At 43.6% G+C, this 22,128-nt stretch overlaps 1 protein-coding gene across 1 annotated transcript in view; it reads left to right on the plus strand.

Moving 5' to 3' along the window:
* The window catches only part of TINAG (tubulointerstitial nephritis antigen), a 265,652-nt gene that overhangs the window by 68,328 nt on the left and 175,196 nt on the right, over window positions 1-22,128 (plus strand). The window contains exons 3-4 of the mRNA XM_068233344.1: window positions 5,089-5,178; window positions 17,368-17,482. Coding sequence (XP_068089445.1) covers window positions 5,089-5,178; window positions 17,368-17,482 — 205 coding nt within the window. The remainder of the gene's footprint in view (window positions 1-5,088; window positions 5,179-17,367; window positions 17,483-22,128) is intronic.

Raw genomic sequence — 22,128 nt, forward strand, 5'->3', positions numbered from 1 at the left:
GATGTTTTAAAGCACTGGGCTTGAAAACCGCCACGGCCTGCACTCAGGCCATGGTGCGTACCAGTCCAGCACGGCTGCCCCTACACAAACAACTGTTTGCGGTGCGTTACACAGTGAGTTTGGTGTGTCAGTGTGAAGCAGTACTCTAATTACACTCCCTGATTGATGAATACACATGCAAGATGTTTTAAAGCACTTTAGGCCTGCAATTTAGCATTCAAGATAATTTCTGCCCTTAAAACGCTGCTTTGTGTCAAATCCAAATTTTTCCCCGGGACTTTTGGCATCTATCCCACTCTGCCATGCCCCCCTCCAGGTGTTAGACCCCTTGAAACATCTTTTCCATCACTTTTGTGGCCAGCATAAATGTTTCTAGTTTTCAAAGCTTGCCTCCCCATTGAAGGCTAAAGCGGTTCGCGAACCGAAAATCGGAGGTTCGGGCCATCTCTATTCAGTATGTTCAGCTCTTCATATATCATATGCCAATTACCTCAGAGCAATATTACAATTCATAGTGCAGCATGTATGATAAAATCAAAATTGCACTTACAATGCTTTTAATTACAAGCAGGCATAGAGTTTTTGACAGCGGGCTCTCCCCCGCACAACCTACCGGTCAGACCGCCCAAGTGATGTAGTTCGCATACAGTAATGCTGTCTGAGACTCCTCCCCACCAGACTTCTCTCAATCCTTTCCCCTCCTCTGGAACACCCTCCCTCAACACATCCGCCACTCAACACTGACCCTTTTTAGATGCAACCTGCAAACGTACCTCTTCAGGCAAGCATACTCTCTCTTTAAAGGACACCCTAAACTTAACACCATTTTACCATCCCATACAAAGCTTTCCTTCACCTATTGTCCTATCCCTTAACCCTTTAGACTTTAAGGCCGATTTAAGGTACCATGGGCTTGATTCACAAAGCGGTGCAAACTGTTTAGCACGGGTGTACTAAACAGTTAGCACGTGAAGTGCTTTTAGCGGACTTTTGCGCGCGCAAAGTGCCGCGATTCGTGCGATCGCGGACTTTTGCGCTTGCTATTTGCGGCAAATTGCGCGCGCAAAAGTCAGCGATCGCGTGAATCGCGGCACTTTGTGCATGCAAAAGTCTGCGAAAAGCACTTCACGTGCTAACTGTTTAGCACACCCGTGCTAAACAGTTTGCACCGCTTTGTGAATCAAGCCCCTTGTCTTGCTTTCCTTTCCTCATTTCTACTGTCAGCACGGACTCTCACTTTACATTCAGCTCTACACACTGTTCCACATCCTTCACTCTTTGACCTAGTTGTTCTCAAATCACTTGTACACACATCAGTCCAGTTCATTCTGGTGCACTACTATTATCAGCACTCTAATTAGCGTCCCAGGCCAGGTGGCATTATTTTATTGTAGTCAAACTATGTTATATATGTGCATATGACTTTGTTTATATGGAGCTTTGTATTTTCAATGGGTGACATAATGCCAGCTATCTTTTATATGTTTTTAATTGTCTAAAGCAATGGTCCTCAAACTAAGGCCTTCGGGCTGAATGTGGCCCCCTGAGGCTTTTTTACCGGCCCCACACACACAAATTGGCCTCAATTCACTAAGCTTTTCTCCTGTCTTTAATAACTCTTCTAGAGTTGTTACCATGGTGATAAGTCATGTAGTATTCAGGAAACATTTTACCTCAGGCAAACCTAAAGTTAACTCTTCTGTCTTTAAGTTAACTCTGCAATCCTTAAAATAACTCCAGAGTTAAAGGCAGGCTGTTTATTAACTGCATGTGAAAATAACTACAGAGGAGGTAAAATAACTACAGAGGAGGTAAAATAACTACAGAGGAGGTAAAATAACTACAGAGGAGGTAACTTAACTACAGAGGAGGTAACTTAAGGAATGAAGAGATAAGATAACTCTCTCTTATGTGGAGGTAAGTTTTCTCTTGCCTTATTATCTCCAGCATGATCTTAGTGAATTGAGGCCAAAATGTATTATAGATGCGGTCAGCTATATCTTTAAATATTGGTGGTCTGCATATAGAATGAAGCAAGAAAGCAGTAATTTCGCTGGTTTCCAATCAAAATCCACATCAGGTGACACTGCTGTCCAATTGGACTGCATGTTGTCACCTGGGTATGCTTCACTGTCTGGTGCACAAAGACTTCTACATCACTCTATGGGCCTGATTCACAAAGCGGTGCTAACAGTTAGCACGCTGGTGAAAAGCCCTTTATCACGCCTAAACTCAGTTTAGGCATGTCAAGTTTAGGTGTGATAAGTTTAGGTGTGATAAGTTTAGGCATGATAAGTTTAGGTGTGATAAGTTTAGTCATGATAAGTTTAAGCACCAACTGCGTTAGCACCGTAGTGCACAGCTGATCAAAAGTTTTGCGCTAGCAAAGTCTGGTGCACTTCGCATAGAGTTTAATGGCGCTGCTTTGCGTGCGGGACTTTGCACACTATCTACACTATCTACACTTATCTAAACTTAGCATGCCTAAATTTATCACACCTAAACTTATAACGCCTAAACTGGCTTTTCACCAGCGTGGTGCAATGGTTATCAAGCCTAAAGGGCTTGATTCACAAAGCAGTGATAACTCAGTTATCACGCCTAAAAGACTTTAGGCGTGATAACCTTTGCACTAGCAAAGTTATCACCGCTTTGTGCTCTAACTCGCGCGAAGCTACAGCGCGCGCGCAAAGTCCCATAGGGCTTAATGGGAGCTTCGCGCGAAGCGCCGGGTGCTGCAAGCAAAGTTTTGCACGCGGAAAATTCGCGCGAGTTTCTTCTTATCATGCCTAAACTGAGTTTAGGCGTGATAAAGGGCTTTTCACCAGCGTGCTAACTGTTAGCACCGCTTTGTGAATCAGGCCCAAAGTCTCTAACTAAGTTAGCACCGCTTTGTGAATCGAGCCCATAGGGCCTGATTCACAAAGCGGTGCAAACACTTTGCACGCCTGTGAAAAGCCCTTTATCACGCCTAAACTTAGTTTAGGCGTGATCTGAAGTAACTCGCGCGAAGCTCCCGCGCGCAAGGTTTTGCAAGCGCGCGCGCAGCGCCCATTAAGCCCTATGGGACTTTGTGCGCACGCCTGCGCATTTGCGCGCGGGAGCTTCGCGCGAGTTACAGCACAAAGCGGTGATAACTTTGCTAGTGTAAAGGTTATCACGCCTAAAGTCTTTTAGGCGTGATAACTGAGTTATCACCGCTTTGTGAATCAGGCCCATAGTATACTCCGGCCCCCAGCAGTCTGAAGTATGTTTACCCGGCCCCCGACCCAAAACGTTTGGGGATCCCTGGTCTAAAGGATTTCTAATAAAGGCTTAGTTTTGTATTTTCATATGTTTGTATTGCTGCGGTTCTTAAAGGGCCAGCATCTTCTTTGCATACTAGTTGCTTTATGGTTCCTTTCTGCACATTACAGGGCCATTTATATACCTTCATACAATTTGTGTGGTTTAGTAGCCTCGTTATTTGATGGTGCTTGTCCTATATAGTTGGTTTCATATAATGTATTTGTATCATACTGTCAGCTTTCGACAATTATCATTGGAGTAGGATCTGGAATTTGGGAACATCTGTTGTTTGCTATGCTCATTGTTCATATCTGTCCAGTGCCTAGTCTTGCAATGCTTTAATACTGGGAGTAGTATACAGATTTGCAGGTTTCTCACTTCAGGTTTGATTCACTAATAGCCATTAAACGGGCACTATGGCGAAAAATTGTCAAATGTAAAATATGTGCAAACATAGACAAATAAGAAGTACATTTTTTCCAGAGTAAAATGAGCCATAAATTACTTTTCTCCCATGTTGCTGTCACTTACAGTAGGTAGTAGAAATCGGACAAAAGCGACAAATTATTTATTTTCAAAAGCACTTAGTGAAAGGCAGTTGTTCTCTCCAACTGCCCAAAAACTGTGTAGCGAGCAGGAAAGCTGGTCAGTATCATTGTATAAATCATTTTTTAGGGAATATGTTTATAAAGAATAAAACCCTTGCTGAGAATCCCCCATGAAGAGATGGACTAGTCCAAAACCTGTCGCTTCTGTCAGATTTCTACTACCTACTGTAAGTGACAGCAACATAGGAGAAAAGTAATTCATGGCTCATTTTACTCGGGAAAAAAATTACTTCTTATTTGTCTATGTTTGCACATATTTAAAATTTAAAAAAATGTTCACCATAGTGTCTCTTTAAGATTGTCATGTATAGACCATTACGTGCATAACATACTCTACTATAGCACAGATTACATTACCAATGCACCGCGGGTTGTGCCAATTGTGCAATGCACATCACTCTGCTGGGGTATATCCACTAATCAGCAGTAATATTGCCATACACAAGCAGTGGCAATTTTACTGGTACTGATTTTTCAGATACTTACACCAATTTTACTGCTGGTTAGTGAATTTGTCCCAACATTTGAGATCATTATAGCGTGGCGGTTCTGGTTTATATTTTTTAAGGATTGTATTTTTTAAGCATTTTATATGCTTTATGTGTGTTGGGTGTCTTGTATGGGGATTCATTCTTCCCCTTACCTGCTCATTACCATCCTCTTCTTTCCCTCCCCCCACCATTTCCCCTCCCTACCCTTCCTTTATCTTTCTCCACCCTTATCCCCGTTTTCCCCTATTACCCTTCCTTCCTTTTTCCTTTATTGAGATATGCTTTCTTTGGTGATTTTTGACAAATCAAAATTATTTACACTAAGGGCTTGATTCACTAAACCGTGATAACTTATATCACGTCCCTTTTTGCGCGTATTTTCGCAAAAAAAAGTGTTTGCGTGCGAAAAGGCACAATTGCGCATGCAAATCCGCGATCACACGCAAATGCAAAAATGCGCCTGAAAACGGCCGTGATATGAGTTATTACGGTTTAGTGAATCAAGCCCTAAGTAATTGTCTGGAATTACCAAAACTGGCTTTGTTTGGCTGGAACTGCTGAAGCAATGAAGCAAAGGTACAGCAAATCAATGCACAGTTTATGGTTAATAACATTAGGAAAGTCCCCTTATACTTCAAGAGCAAATATATGAAGGGTTTGTTTACATTTTTGTTGTTTAATTGCTGATCTTTGTATTGCAGTTACTGTCATAACAAACAATGGATTTGTACCACCCACACTTGTCTTGTGGAGCCCAGCTTGATTAGCTACATCAATACTGGAAATTTTGGGTAAGTAGACCATTACGGTCATTTATTCCTATTTTAATGTCACAATTATTGCCCAATTATTCCTGAAAGTGTAATCTCATAAACACAATTTCATTTTAAATATAGCCAACAGCATCAGATAACATAAAATGTGTAAATGTTGTAATTATTGGAATAGATTGTGTTGCTGCAATATTTAAAACTCGTACTAAATCTTATCAGCTGTTTCCAGAAAGCAAAATGCCATAGCCATGTATTTTGATAAGGAGAGCTTGAATGTTTCAGAGCCTTCATTAAATACTAGACAAATACACAACCAGACCATTTGGATTGCACTTCACTATTCTTAAGCGTGAGGCATTCTACAGCCAGTCTAGCCGGTACAACTACCTAAGCATTATTCTTCTTACATTCACAATGTGCAGTGTACTAAAACAATGGACCACCATGTGTATTGAGTATAAGATAACAGGGGGATTGTGAAACAGGTAATTTGGGTGCTGGTGGCTCTATGGTAAATTGGGTACCTCAAACTGCAATGTTAATTACGGCTATAGTGGGTACCCAGTGGGTAATTTGGGCACCGATGGGGCCTGATAAATTTCATAATATGGTGTCACCGATATTGGCAGAGGGGATTTTTAGCTGTAAATGTGGCCTGGATCTCTGTAGATATTAAGGTGGTGAAAGGGGGGGTCACTTAGAGATCAATAGAAGACAGATGAAAATAGAATTAGGTTGAGGCCTCTTCCACACCAGGACGTTGCGTTTAGGGGACGTTATAGGGCACATAACGTGCCCCTAACGCAACGCCTGGTGGTGTTGGAGCAGGACGCTGCCAAGAGCCGCATTACAAGCAGCTCTTGGTGCGCCTGCTCTGTTGGAGGCGCTGCGGAGACCACGTGAGCGGAGCTCTCCACATCAGCGGCCGCTCCAGGACGTAAACACTGCACATGTGCCTGGCTACGTAGCGGCCTCTCCCCGCCTCCTCTCTGCCCCTAAAATAAAAAAAACACCCGTACTGAGCATGTGCAAACAGTCTAACGTGGCTTAGCCGCGTATAAAGCACTGCATGCAGTACGTTGTCTTGACGTGAAGCGTTACTGTGTAACGCAACGTGGGCACTGTGAACAGCCCATTGATTTATCATTGCTGTGCGGTGGGGGTGCGTTACAGGCTGCTCTAACGTGCGCCTGTAACGTCCCACTGTGAAACCAGCCTTAGCAATAGTAAAATATCAATAAAAAATAAAGATATTCTACTATCGTATTACTGTTATTCTACAAGCAGCTATCACCGGTGCCAAAATTACCATGGTGACCTTTTTGAGTGTATGCTGGGGATCACATTGTTAGGGTTTTATGCAGGCAGACAGGCAGCATTCAGCAATTGCTGTGCAGAGTATTATATGGCACCCAAATAGAAAAGGATTCACCGATTGGTTAGACTACGATTCCAGTAGTCAAACAAGCTTGTGGAGCATTTACCAGGCTCCCTTCACCTCCACACAGACCAGCAAATCAACATTTTCCAACTCACTACCGGTATTATCTCCTTTACAGCATGCAGTTCACATTAAAGTGCATGGGTAAGGTTGCTGGTCTTTTCCTGCTTTTGGTCTTGGTGGGAAAAAAATATATAGAATTATGTGTTTGGTGTAAACGCTGAGCATAACTGAGTATCACACTGCAATACAATAAAGTAACATTCATCCTAATAGCTTGCTTGCCATATTATGTATCGGTATTGCATTCACACTATACGCATCACTGTGGCAGACGGCAACCCGTATGGTGTGCGACACACAAGAACATCAGGGGCTCAATTCACAAAAGCGTGCTAAGTGTTAGCATGCCTAAGAGGCTTTAGGTCACGCTAAGCTTCGCGCGCAAAGTTTAGTGCCGCACGGTGTGCGTATAACGTCGCACTGGGTGCGCCCAAAACGACGCACGGTGCGCCGAATCTGGTGCACCCGGTGCGATGTTATAGGTGCACCCAGTGGGTTCCACGCACACACCGCGGCGCTAAATTTTTGAGCGCGATGAGTAAAAGCTTTGAGCGTGCTGCACTGCTAACTACTGCTAACTACTTAGCACTGTAGTTAGCACGCCCAAAGCTTTTAGGCGTGCTAACTAAGTTAGCATGCTCTTGTGAATCGAGACCTAGAAGTGCATCGACTGTACTGTGACATTCACACTTCATGCACTGTAATATCGCGCTGCTGCGCGCATTTTCGGCAAAACCCAATTCTGACTCAGTACATCAAAATATTGCTGATCAGAGTTTGTCTTTAACATGCAATGCACTATACTGCACTGGGATAAACTTAAATACTAAACCTTTTCCAGCAATGATTTGAGGATGGTGCCATTGCACAGTGCTCAGCAACGCAGATAGTTGGAGCCCTAAAGGAATATTAATCCTTCTAATTCACAGCTGAAAACTGAATAATCAATAGAATATAAAAATATGTTTGACATATCTAAGTTTAATACACGAAACATAAAAAAAATGTGGCAGCTATACAAGTTACTATGGAAACTAATGCAAAAATTCATGCAGTGTGAAAGAAAAACATATTTAACAAGTCACTAATGGATACAATTGTAACCCAGCCATCACAGGGTAAAGCAAACATAGTATAAGCAAAACTAAGTTCATAATTAATACTTCAAAAATAAAGCTGAAATTTCATAAATTAAAATCACAATAGCAACTTTAATTTGCACAGGGGGTTTATACCACCGTTGTATTCCAGGAAGGGAAAAAGCAAATCGGAGTCTGCATAAATGAAAAAGTGGACATGCAGATAACCACCTTCTGGGGAGTCCGAGTTTTGGGAAAATATAACCAAACCTGTCGCTTTTTCATCATATTGTTTCAAAGGCTTCAAAAAAGAAGCACAAAAGCATTGACCAGTCTTTGCTGGAAGCCGATGATATCAGTCAGCTCATACAGCAAAACAGCCTGCGCTGTTCGGAATCCCGTGAATGTAAAAAGTCTTTGATGTGCAGCAGTAATAAATCATAAAGGAAAATCAACTGTGGTATACTACTTACATGAAGCACAGTCCAAAACAACTTGTTTCATAGGATAGCAGAACCTGGAATTTGTTATAAAAGTCTTCACCAGCCAGTACTTCCATAAAATATGTACACATATATACGCGTGCATGAAAAAAGGCCGCCAGAAAAAAAGGGCCCAGCTGAATAAGCAAATGGCACTGGTGGATAACGGAATCTTAAAAAAGATAAACATCATTAACAAAATTGGTTAACGCTAAATACTGTTTTAAAACAGACGGGAGATAATAACGAAAATATATTAACGTTAAAAATCATTACGTAATTCAACAATACAGCTTAACCCCACCCTACTCTCACACAGAACCTTCCCCTGGTGGTGCCTAACCCTAACCACCCCCTAGTGGTGCCTAACACCCCCCCCCCCCCCCCGTTGTTGCCTAACCCTAACTGCCTCCCAGGTGGTGTCTAACCCTAACCGCCCCCCTGGTGGTGCCTAACTCTAATCCCCCATTGTTGCCTAACCCTAACTGCCTCCCAGGTGGTGCCTAACCACCCCCCGGTGGTGCCTAACCCTAACCACTCCCCCCTGCACAAACACCCTTGCACACATAGAACCAATAATATATTTGATAATGTAAAATCTGTACATACAAAAGAAATGATAAGACAAAAACTCAAAGGTTGCACGCTTCTAAAACGATGACATATTTCAAAAACTTTAATGTTCTAATGTTAATGATATTTATCCAGCACCCTTTTTTACTACTTTGGGTGCAGTATTAATGATAAATGAATAAGAGTCTATGGCGGCACCATTTTAGTCCACTAGCTGCCGGCGCCCTTTTTTCCTGCTTCCCATACATATTTATATGTAACAATTTCCCTCTAGCAGGGTGAAATTAGATTTATTGGCCATAGTCATTACATTTCAGTAAAGTTTACATGTGCAGGAAGCGCAGCAATTTTACAGTTGCTTATGCCAACTAAGTAGTACCCATTGTGGGATTAGCAAGTAGCATAATGTGCAAGTAGCATAACGTGCATTACCTCTGGCAATGTTTCTGTTGCCTAGGAACTGTGGATTGCACGATTGATATGTACCACAAAGTATAACAACAACAAATAACATTTGTAAAGCGCTTTTCTCCCATAGGACTCAAAGCGCATAAGCATGGATCAGACCAATAATTGGTTGATTGGTAAATAGAGATGTCGCGAACGGTTCGCCGGCGAACTTCAGTGGTTCGCGTTCGCCAAGAGCAGGCGAAATTTTCCGGGAAGTTCGATTCGCCCCATAATGCTCTATTGAGCAGAACTTTGAGCCTCTGGCAACAATGTGCCTGCTGACTGTGATGTAATCAGACTGCACTCACTCCTGGAGCCCCCCCTATTAAAAGGCAAGGTCCTTGTGCCAATTTACTCACTAGTCTGCCTGCACTAATTAGTTAAGGGACAGCTGCTGACATACTCTGCTAGGGAGAGTTTAGTTAGGCTCTTATAGGCTTGTTCCTACCTAATTGTTATTACTTTCCTCACTCCCTCCTCCCGGAGGGAGGAGAGTCTCATCGTCCAGGGAATTGTAGAATTTCAAAAGCCAGCTTATATACCTTGGCCAGGAATTTAACCCAGGTCTTGGCCGGGAATTGAACCCAGGTCTGAGTGCTTGGTAGACAGCTCTCTTAACCGCTATACCATTACCAACACTACATGCTGAAGGCAGCCTAGCATGTACTATTATGATCTATCCTAGAGAAAAATTAGCTTGCTTAAAGATTTGTAGGCTTTTAAAAGCCAGCTTGCATACCTTGGCCGGGATTGAACCCAGGTCTTGGCCGGGAATTGAACCCAGGTCTGAATGCTTGGTAGACAGCTCTCTTAACCGCTATACCACCACCAACACTACATGCTGAAGCCAGCCTAGCATGTACTATTATGATCTATACTAGAGAAAAATGAGCTTGCTTAAAGATTTGTAGGCTTTTAAAGGCCAGCTTACATACCTTGGCCGGGAATTGAACCCAGGTCTGAGTGCTTGGTAGTCAGCTCTCTTAACCACTATACCACCACCAACACTACATGCTGAAGGCAGCCTAGCATGTACCATTATGATCTATCCTAGAGAAAAATGAGCTTGCTTAAGGATCAGAATCAGAATCAGAATCAATTTTATTTCGCCAAGTAAGTTTGCACCTACAAGGAATTTGTCTTGGCAGTTGCTTAACAAAAGCAAACAAAACCAATACAAGGACAGACAGTGTGTATATTACAAGTCAAGGACATTTATGCAAGTATAGTGGCAGTAAGCAATGTGAGAATTGTTCATTTACAGTTTTGTGCTGATTACTATCAAGTCCTGGCAGCTCTAACGTGGTTCAGCATTAAGTATGGCTACCGCTTGAGGAAAAAAGCTGTTCCTGTGTCTAGAGGTTTTGGTAGCGATTGTCCGGAATCTTAGGTATGTAAGCTGGCTTTTAAAAGCCTACAAATCTTTAAGCAAGCTCATTTTTCTCTAGGATAGATCATAATGGTACATGCTAGGCTTCCTTCAGCATGTAGTGTTGGTGGTGGTATAGCGTTTAAGAGAGCTGACTACCAAGCACTCAGACCTGGGTTCAATTCCTGGCCAAGACCTGGGTTCAATCCCGGCCAAGGTATGTAAGCTGGCTTTTAAAAGCCTACAAATCTTTAAGCAAGCTCATTTTTCTCGAGGATAGATCATAATGGTACATGCTAGGCTGCCTTCAGCATGTAGTGTTGGTGGTGGTATAGCGGTTAAGAGAGCTGACTACCAAGCACTCAGACCTGGGTTCAATTCCCGGCCAAGACCTGGGTTCAATTCCTGGCCAAGGTATATAAGCTGGCTTTTGAAATTCTACAATTCCCTGGAAGATGAGACCCTCCTCCCTCCGGGAGGAGGGAGGGAGTGAGGGATACACTGCCTGATGTTGTGAAGTAGTGTAGGCCTGTAATTGAACATTGAATGAGATTTGGGACCTTAAAATAAGGGTTTATGTGAAATCTAGATTTTTTTCCTGGGACTTTTGATGTGAATTTCACTCAATCATGTCTTCCTCCAGGTATTAGATCCCTTGAAACATGTTTTCTATCATTTTTCCAGCCAGTAGAAATTTTCTAAATTTTGAAGTTCGCCTCCCCATTAAAGTCTATTGCGGTTCGCAAACTTTTCCGCGAACTGAACCTTTCCGCGGAAGTTCGCGAACAGGGTTCGCGAACCGAAAATCGGGAGTTTGCGACATCACTAAAATTGTGGTACAGGGGAATAACTTTATAAGTCTAGAAAAGCCAGACTAAACAGGTGGCTTTTCAGTCTGGATTTGAATAACTCCAGGGAAGGGCTTTACTGTGTGTGGTCGGGCAATCCGAAGGGTAGGGGCAGCATGACAGAAGACTCTGGCTCCAATGGTTTTGAGGTGCACTCTGGGAGTGACCAAATTTATGGAACCTGCTGATCTGAGGTTGTGAGAGGTGTGGTGCAGTTACAGTGAGTAGCCGTTATCTGGAACTCAGACATCCAGAAGTCTCAACTAACTGGCAGGCCTGAGAGGGATAACATGGGCTGAACTTTAGGAATTTGCAGCAGCAACTTACCAACAGCCAGGCATTGTCTTCAACGCATCCTGCAGCTTCCAGCGGCTTTCCCGTGTCTATGCACAGATCCCAGCGGGTCACGTGACCCAATGTGGGTCAGATGACATGCCTGCAGCCATATACTGAGGATGCCAGAAAGCCACTGGGTGCTGCAGGATGCATAGCATACGGTGTCTGGGGGATTGGTAAGTTGTTGCTGCTGCTCCAGGGAGAGGTTCAGGTTAGTATTATTTTTAATACTGCTTCAAGCAACCGGCAAGCACATGTATCCAGCATCAGGCAATCCCCGCCTGTGCCAGATACTGGGGACACTGCTGTAGTTGGCATAAGTTACAGTAATATTACCATGGTTCAGTTAACATGACCATAGGCACTAGTTCTGAAGAATTTCAAAATTTGCCTAAAGTCTCTATGAACCTAAAAAGGGACCGTAATGAACTTAATAAATTATTCAGGATAGACGATTTTAAATCACTTCAGAATTGCTTCGTATATCTATATATTGCTGTAATATAGTATGTAACGCCGCATTCCTAGAAATGTTTAGCTTAGGCTATGATGTCAAACCACCTGAAGCAAGCCTTTTTGGCGCCTGCTGCATGCTGAGTAGTGCCTAATCTTGTTGCGGCTATAGAAGTAATGCTATAGTCCGCGCCCCATGCAGTGGTAATTTGGGGATGCATTGATTGATGGTCGGATCCTGAATTACTTCTCCCATGAGTTCCGTCATTCGACTCACCCTGTGCCAAAAGCCCTGTGCGCCAAAGCTCCATGTATGCCACACAGCCTCCTGCCTCAGAGTACTCTGAGAGATATTGTGATGTTCCTACTACCTTCACAGTGATTCAACTGGCTAGCAATAAAGATGTTGGCAGTAGAGATGGGCCGAACGGTTCGCCCGCAAATGGTTCCAGGCGAACTTTGGGTGGTTCGCGATCGCCAGCGAAGGCAAACTTTTCCGGAAGTTTGGTAAGCCCCCATAATGCTCCATTACGGTCAACTTTCACCCTCTACATCACAGTCAGCAGACACATTGTCGCCAATCAGACTACACTCACCCCTGGAGCCCCACCCCCTTATAAAAGGCAAGGTTCTCTGGCTGTTTTACTCACTCGTCTACCTACAGTAATTAGTGAAGGGACAGCTGCTGACAGACTCTGCTAAGGGAAGCTTAGTTAGGCTCTTGTAGGCTTGTTAGCTTGCTCCTGGCTGATTATTATTCCTTATATAGCACCCTACAACAGCTCTCTTCTTCCCTCCTCCTCCGGAGGAGGATCTTGTCTTCCAGGGATTTGTAGGATGTCAAAAGCAAGCTCACATACATTGGCCGGGAATCGAACCCAGGTCAACTGCTTGGAGGGCAGCTATGCTCACCACTATACTGCTAACACTACAGGCTGAAGCCAGCCTAGCTGGCCTGGGAAGGATGAAAAGCTAGGTGGCCATACAACCATTCCTGCTAGCCTAAAGCTTACTTGTGTCTTACAACACATTGGCTTAAGACTTTACCAAATCCAGTGCTCCAATATGGGGAAGCTTCTCGGTTTGCGGTTTTGTTTTTCTTAAGTGTGGTGTCACAGTTCACTCATTTCTTCAACTACAAGAAAGGCCCAGGATTAGTCTTAGCTACCGTAATATCTATGTTATGGCAGGGCCCTTATTACACTTTCTCTTAAAGGGCTATGGAAACCGTTTTGCCCATGCGATAAAGCGAGGAGCAAAAATGAGATCATGCCTAGCAGAGGATGGTTTCAATCCATCAACCTCTGGGTTATGGGCCCAGCACACTTCTGCTGCGCCACTCTGCAGTCTGCTTACATTTGTATACAATCTTCAAGTTTAAGAAGGGTACATTAGTTGAAATAGTTACACTACAATCTATTTTACAGCAAGGCCCTTATGACACTTTCTCTTAAGAGGCTAAGGCCGCCGATTGGCCCATGTGGTAAAGCAAGGTGTACAAAATAAAGTACACCTAGCAGAGGATGGTTTCGATCCATCAACCTCTGGGTTATGGGCCCAGCACACTTCTGCTGTGCCACTCTGCAGTCTGCTTACATTTGTATACAATCTTCAAGTTTAAGAAGGGTACATTAGCTGAAATAGTTACACTACAATCTATGTTACAGCAAGGCCCTAATGACACTTTCTCTTAAGGGGCTATGGCCGCCATAGCCCCTTAAGAGAAAGTGTCATTAGGGCCTTGCTGTAACATAGATTGTAGTGTAACTATTTCAACTAATGAACCCTTCTTAAACTTGAAGACAGTATACAAATGTAAGCAGAGTGGCGCAGTGGAAGTGTGCTGGGCCCATACCCCAGAGGTTGATGGATCGAAACCATCCTCTGCTAGGTGTACTTTATTTTTTTTACCCCTTGCTTTACCACATGGGCCAATCGGCGGCCACAACCTCTTAAGAGAAAGTGCCATTAGGGCCTTGCTGATTAGTGTTGGGCGAACAGTGTTCGCCACTGTTCGGGTTCTGCAGAACATCACCCTGTTCGGGTGATGTTCGAGTTCGGCCGAACACCTGGTGGTGTTCGGCCAAACTGTTCGGGTTCGCCCGAACTGCTGAATGCCCGGCCGAACAGGGCCCCTGTTCGGCCGAACAGGGCCCTGTTCGGCCGAATACGGCCCCCCTATGGGGTCGCAGGCATAAGGGGGGAGCATGCCCCGATCGCGGGGGGGGTCGGAAATTCCACCCACCCCCTCCGCTAGCGCTCCCCCCTCTGCCCGCTTCCCCATACAAAAGTTTGACGAAAGTAAAATAGTACCGGTGGTGGTGGCTGGCTGCTGCAGTGGCTGGCTGGCACTATGAAGTGACTGAGGAGGAGGAGTCGGAGTAGGACGCGTTGAGGGAGGCCGGGCAGCGGGCGGTTCAGCGGTAGTACCCTTGTGGTACTTCCGTCCTTTCTCTGACCTCACGTCCTCTGCGTGATGACGCATACGAGGGTACGTGTGACGTGTACCCTCGTATGCAGAGGACGTGAGGTCAGAGAAAGGGCGGAAGTACCACAAGGGTACTACCGCTGAACCGCCCGCTGCCCGGCCTCCCTCAACACGTCCTACTCCGACTCCTCCTCCTCAGTCACTTCATAGTGCCAGCCAGCCACTGCAGCAGCCAGCCACCACCACCGGTACTATTTTACTTTCGTCAAACTTTTGTATGGGGAAGCGGGCAGAGGGGGGAGCGCTAGCGGAGGGGATGGGGGGAATTTCCGACCCCCCCGGGATCGGGGCATGCTCCGCCCTTATGCCTGCGACCCCATAGGGCCCCCAAAAGCGGGATGTTCGGGGAGTTCGGGGTTCGGCCTGAACATGCCGAACATCGCGGCCATGTTCGGCGAACGTTCCCGAACCCGAACATCCAGGTGTTCGCCCAACACTACTTGCTGTAACATAGATTGTAGTGTAACAATTTCAACTAATGTACCCTTCTTAAACTTAAAGATTGTATACAAATGTAAGCAGACTGCAGAGTAACGCAGCAGAAGTGTGCTGGGTCCATAACCCAGAGGTTGATGGATCGAAACCATCCTCTGCTAGGCATGATTTCATTTTTTCACCTCGCTTTATCGCATGGGCAAAACGGTTTCCATAACCCTTTAAGAGAAAGTGTAATAAGGGCCCTGCTGTAACATAGATATTACGGTAGCTAAGACTAATCCTGGGCCTTTCTTGTAGTTGAAGAGATAAGTGAACTGTGACACCACACTTAAAAAAAACAAAGAAAACAAAACTGCAAACCGAGAAGCTTCCCCATATTGGAGCATTGGATTTGGTAAAGTCTTAAGCCAATGTGTTGTAAGACACAAGTAAGCTTTAGGTTAGCAGGAATGGTTGTATGGCCACCTAGCTTTTCATCCTTCCCAGGCCAGCTAGGCTGGCTTCAGCCTGTAGTGTTAGTGGTATACTGGTGAGCATAGCTGCCCTCCAAGCAGTTGACCTGGGTTCGATTCCTGGCCAATGTATGTGAGCTTGCTTTTGACATCCTACAAATCCCTGGAAGACAAGATCCTCAGGAGGAGGAGGAGAGAACACTTCCTGACTGATGTATACACATGCAAGATGTTGTAAAGCAGTTTAGGCCTGCAATTCAAAATTCAATGTGATTTCGAACCTTAAAAAGTGGTATGTGTTAAATATAGGGTTCTTACAGAGACTTTTAACGTGTATCCTACTCAACCATGTCTCCGTCCAGGTATCAGATTCCTTGAAACATCTTTTCCATCATTTTTCTGGCCAGCATACTTTTTAATAAATTTACAAGTTCGCCTCTCCATTGAAGTCTATTGCCATTGCAGTGGGTTCGCGATCCGAAAATCAGAGGTTCGGCCAATCTCTAGTTGGCATCCCTGAAGTGATATTTTGCAAAAGGCAAATATTGAATAATTTATAAATGTAAAAAATATTTTATTCATTGAGTATTATATACGGAAGTTCTTCCTTTAGATGAACAAGTTAAATCCTTTTATCACCAAAAGTTTCTGGAGTTTTGTAACAGCAGTTATGTTTGTGACACACCTCAGCTCTGAACACTGGCAGCTGTTGCTGCAGAGGACACTTTATTGATGAAGAGGAGGATTCATGGCTAAAGCAAACATAACAATATTGTTTATATGGTAGTGTAGCAATTTGTGCAGTATATGATGTGTTCTTTTTTGCAAAATGTCCTCAAACGTTTGTTTCTGTTAAACCATATACTCAAATGAGCCCTAACAGAAGCAGTAGGTAGACATTAAAACAGCTTGTGTAGGCAACAGAATGGCATTTTGGACCAAGGGTGTTAGTGTTGGCAGCTTTCTTTCAGACTAATAGGAGCTGAAACATATGCTATTACAGATGACAGGAAAATTAAGTCTTTGTCTCCAGCATACCCCGCTCAGCTGCTTTGCAGTACATTCAGTAAGTTATGGCAAATTTCAGCACAGAGCTGGCATCCTTCAAATGTGCCGCAAGCACAGAAGTGGCCTGTTCTGTCTCTTTTGCATGAAAAAAACATAGCACAGACATTGTTTTAAAAACATATTTTGGATCCTTTGGACAACTAGACTTCACATGACTTTTGTGTAAAATATCTGTACTTACTGTTACATAGCTGCTCTTGAAGGGAATATGAAGTAAGAGGGATATGGAGGCTGCCAGATTTATTTCCTTGATTGTTGGCTTTCCATAATTGTGGCCTTTTTCATATGTCCAGACTTTTCTGGGGCCATGCAAAAAAAAAGTATTGCCCTAAAATACTTTGTGGAAAAAATGTCCTGTACAAAGCCACATACACACTTCGGAATGAATGGCCTGCTAGACACCCAATTAGCTATCATCTGAGCAATACGTGGTATTTTTTTTAACCATTATAAGTTGTAGAATAGACTAGACAAACTGTGAAAAACTGAATGAAAAAAGATACCCCTATGTGTGGCAGGTGTTTCAGCAGAAGTGATTTGTTCGGAAAGTGCTAACTGGATTACAATTACTATGCTTTAACATCTCCTTGGAAGAAGCTGCTGTGTGACAAATTATTGATTATAGTCAATTTTGAAAAACATAATGATGCAATGTTTATAAATACAGGTGGAAAGCTTACAACTACAGTCAATTTTGGGGTATGACATTAAAGGAAGGATTTGAAAATCGGCTGGGTACAGTACCACCATCACCTTCACTCCTCAGTATGAATGAAATGGCAGTAAGTTTTTTTTCTTTTTTAATTACATTTTCAATCAATGACTGGATATTAAAAAATAAATGATGCTGTGTCTGTGTATATATTTGTTGTTTATAAGACATATTGTGACTAAATATTTCTGGTCACAAAAATAGAACAGTATTGCTTTCCATGTGGCAAGAAAGCCTGAAATCTAATTGTATAATCTAATTGTGTAGTATCCTCTATAATAAAACCCTAATGTCCCTGCGTCTCTCCGTGTGTCAGTGCTTTTTAGCACTGCGCATGTGCAGGGACAGACGTAGAGACACTGCGGAGAGTGGGAGGAGGACGGGGCCAGGAGGGACAGGTGTGTGCGTTGCACGCAACAGGTGCGCGACGTGCACACGCACAGCAGGTGCACGGTTAGGGACAGACCCAGCCCGTTTTTAAACGGGCTAAGTCACTAGTTATTGCTATAATTTGGTTTCATTAAAGGCTCAATTTAAATGCTAAAAATCAGGAATTAATTACATGAAAAACAAACAAAAAAAAATCTTAGTTGATGCAGGGTTATGCAATTTTTTGTATGCAAATTTAGGCAGCTTGAAAAAGAAAATCAAATTCCAAACTTGAAATAAGGATGTGGCTAATCTAGTCAGACTTTAGTCAGTGTCAGTGCTGGATTACCAACAGGCAACCAAATCAATCATCCAAGTTGGGTAACCTTGTTCTCTCAATGAGAACCCAACACATCAAATTCTGCATGTAAGCCATTCTCAGAGGAACAACTTATGCAAGCTCTAATCAGGGGAGGACTGGGACCTTTTGGTCTGGAGGGAAAACACAAACTAGAGGCCCGGTTTCACAGCAACCCCAGCCCAAATTACGTCACACACGCGCCCCAAGTGCTATATACCGGTAGTCATGTGAGTCGCCAATGCAGCAAGGATACTCAAGGGACATCATGACAGGTAAAGTATAAATGGGGCACATAATACATTTTGAGGGACAACGGCTGGGGTTTCCATCGCATTCATAGTTTGTTGTTATCGCACTTCATGACCACATCAGCACATCAATACATTCAACTACTTTCCTCCCAAAATAAGTCAAATTGTTATATGGGCATGCTTGTGGTGGCACAGATTTTCATCCGATTGGATAATAATTTTCAAAGCGGTTGGTGGATCAGCCAGCCCTAAATCATTAAATGAGAAGCAGCCTGTGGGGGATTTACCCCCTTCCCCCCTGGCCAGAATACATTTTACTAATACATTCCAATAAATTCTCCTACAAGTACTGCCTGAAAAGTGTGGAAGGGATTACAGCTACTGGCCCAGATTTGATGCAAAATTGAGTACACTAAAACATATTTAACATTAAAAGGTGCTTCAAGCAAGCAACACAAAGATTGTAATTCTGTTTCAATTGGTGAACTCTAACTATTTAGCAACCAATACCCTAACAAATAAACACTGCAGTCTAGCCTTAATACTGGCCTCTTTACAATGTTTGCAATTTTAAGAAATGTGCAGACATTATGTAGTTTGCATAGCTTGCATTATACACAACTCGCATGTTGCTTGTGCATTATCTGCTCACTCATCAGTTATTTTATACATTTCAGGGTTTATTCACATACAGTAATATTGCAGTACACAGCAATTTTTACCGGTACTTTGCCAATAGAGTAGCATGTGTTGTGCAATTAGCTTACATTGCTGCACTTACATTACACAAGCAATGTTATGCTCATTACCATAGCAATGCCAATGTTACCCAGGTAATGAGAACTGTGCTAATTGTGCAACATTCACTAGTCCACTGGCATAATTACCATGACCATGTACTATCTGCGCACATCTTTTTTATGGTTAAGTTAGTGAATCAACCCCATATAGTTGGCCCTATAGTAATTTATAAAACCACAAACAGTGGTGCTTGGATACTCCCCAATCATGGATTCGGCTTATTCGGCCATGGTTGAAAAAAAATCCGCATATGTCGTGATTATTTTCCGGATTTGAAACGGACTCACGAATTTGAATTTTACTCATTTTTGCATTTTTATTTCATTTAACCCTTTGTGGAAATGGGTAAGGGGTACATTTTACCCCTATACTAGTTTCTCCTGGGAGGGGTGGGTGGGCATCTGGGGGTCCCCTTTTTAATGGGGTCTCCCAGATGTCACCATAAACCCCCCAGGAGTTGTCGCCCCTACCTCCTCCTGGGGCACCGAAGGTGGGGAAGAGCCCCTTGTCCATGGATTGGCAAGGTCTCTGGGGGGTGGGGAAGGCTCAGCTGCCCCTCACCCCAGAGCCTCCCCATACCATGCGGGCTGGTGTAGCTCACGGTGCGAAGCCCCAGTCGGCCGGGGCTCCGCATTCTGGCTATCCCAGCCTGCATCAGGGACAAGGGGTTAAAGAGGCTTGGGAGGGGAGACCCCACATCATTTTTGTTTTATTTCCCACTATCAGCACAAGTAAAAAAATTAAAAAGAATTTAATTTTATTTTTAAATATTGTTTCCCACTATCTTTTTAACATATTCTGATCCTGAAAATTTGTTGTTGCTAGGATGTAAGGGGCCATGCCATTGCTATCAACTGCTAAAGTCGGCGGGAATTGTTTCACTAAGAACTGTCATTTACCGCATTTAAAGAGACACTGAAGCGAAAAAAAAATATGATATTATGATTTGTATGTGTAGCAAAGCTAAGAACTAAAACATTAAGATCAGAGACATCAGTGTAATTGTTTCCAGTACAGGATGAGTTAAGAAACTCCAGTTGTTATCTCTATGCAAAAAAAGCCATTAATCTCTACGACTTTCAAAGTCGTGGAGAGGGTTGTCTTCTGACTTTTATTAGCTGAACTGTAAGTGAACAGTTTTTTTTTTATCTGCCAGAGGAGAGGTCATTAGTTCACAGACTGCTCTGAAAGAATCATTTTGAATGCAGAGTGTTGTGTAATCTACACATATTAGAGAATGATGCAATGTTAGAAAACACACTATATACCTGAAAATAAAAATATGAGAATATTTTCTTTGCTGCTAATCTTCTAGTAATTATTCATAGTACACAACCAATTCATTATATCATATATTTTTTTTCGCTTCAGTGTCTCTTTAAATGTATACTTTTTTCCTTTGAAATTTCAAGATTGATTTTCTCAAAAACTGTAAAGTCTTTTTGAAAAAAAGAAAATTCCCCTTGTCCCTACAGTTCTTCTTGGTATATCTGGTAAATTTGGTGTTTCTACCATGTAAGGGAGCATTGCTATTAACCGCTAAAGTAGGCAGGAGATAATCATGGATTCATTTTTGCCATGATCGCATTCCGAATATTTGTAATCACGGAATTCCCGTGGTCCAGAATTATTCACGGATTCGGATGTCAAATAGTGAAAAAGTGCTCGTGAATCATGGCTATTCCGTGATCACGGAAATTATCTGCCCATTACTGACCACAAAAAGGTTTAAAGCACTTTGGACAGCAGTGGAAGCTTTGAGGTATAGTCTATGTTGTAAAAGGTTTATCAAGTGCTCCACAAAAGAGTATAGATATAGCTGCCAGAGGTAGACTCCAATCCACAATGGAAATGCAGAAACTGTACTTGTAATCCTCAGTGCTGCTGTGCCACCCCAATTCTGCTGCTACAGTCTGCAGTCACCCAGTGCTCACAGGGTATACAGTGTCCACCACCAAGGACAAAACCACATGCCAGGCTTAGTCGAATCTTTTACCACAGGGGGTTACACTTTATTTCACAATTCACAAATGATTAAAAACAAAATAACTTACATTGTGGGTTCATGCAAACTGGACCCAACTGCATAAAATTGCTGACAAGGTTTTTGCACTGAATTGCATCAAGTGCACCGGCGTACCTCCCGGGGATGCGACCCCCTCAGCCGCAGGGGGGCCCGGGGCTGCTCTGGGGCCCGCTCACTGTGCGTAGGGGGAGCGCTGCTCTGGACCCCCCAGCAAGGTGCTCAACTGGCCGCAGCGTCTAGTAGACGCTGCGCCAGTTCATTCCTTGCAGCCCCGCTCCAGCAGCCTGCATAGTCTCCGGCAGGCAGAGCAGGGCTACGGCAAGATGGCCGCCGAAGAATTCTACACTGGAGACTATTTGTGTCTCTAGTACAGGGCTTTGGCAGCCATCTTGCCGTAGCCCTGCACTCTGCCTGTCAGCGCGGGAGATGTGCTGCAGGAGGACTCGGGGAGCTGCGCGCCTGATGCCGGGAGAGGAGAAGACTTCTGTCAGGTAAGTGAATTGTTTTTTTTTTCACAGGTGCATTTTTTTTCTAGTGTCTGCTGCCTACATTGTGATTTTCAGGTGTCTGCTGCACACATTATGATTTTCTGGTGTCTGCTGCCTACCATTGTGATTTTCAGGTGTCTGCTGCCCACATTACGATTTTCTGGTCACTGCTGCCCACATTACGATTTTCTGGTCACTGCTGCCCACATTGCGATTTTCTGGTGACTGCTGCCCACATTAGGATTTTCTGGCCACTGCTTCCCACATTAGGATTTTCTGGTGTCTGCTGCCCACATTACGATTTTCTGGTCACTGCTGCCCACATTGCGATTTTCTGGTGTCTGCTGCCTACATTGCGATTTTCTGGTGTCTGCTGCCCACATTACGATTTTCAGGTGTCTGCTGCCCACATTACGATTT

Source organism: Hyperolius riggenbachi, chromosome 4, assembly GCF_040937935.1.
Source record: "Hyperolius riggenbachi isolate aHypRig1 chromosome 4, aHypRig1.pri, whole genome shotgun sequence".
NCBI classification, from domain to species: domain Eukaryota; kingdom Metazoa; phylum Chordata; class Amphibia; order Anura; family Hyperoliidae; genus Hyperolius; species Hyperolius riggenbachi.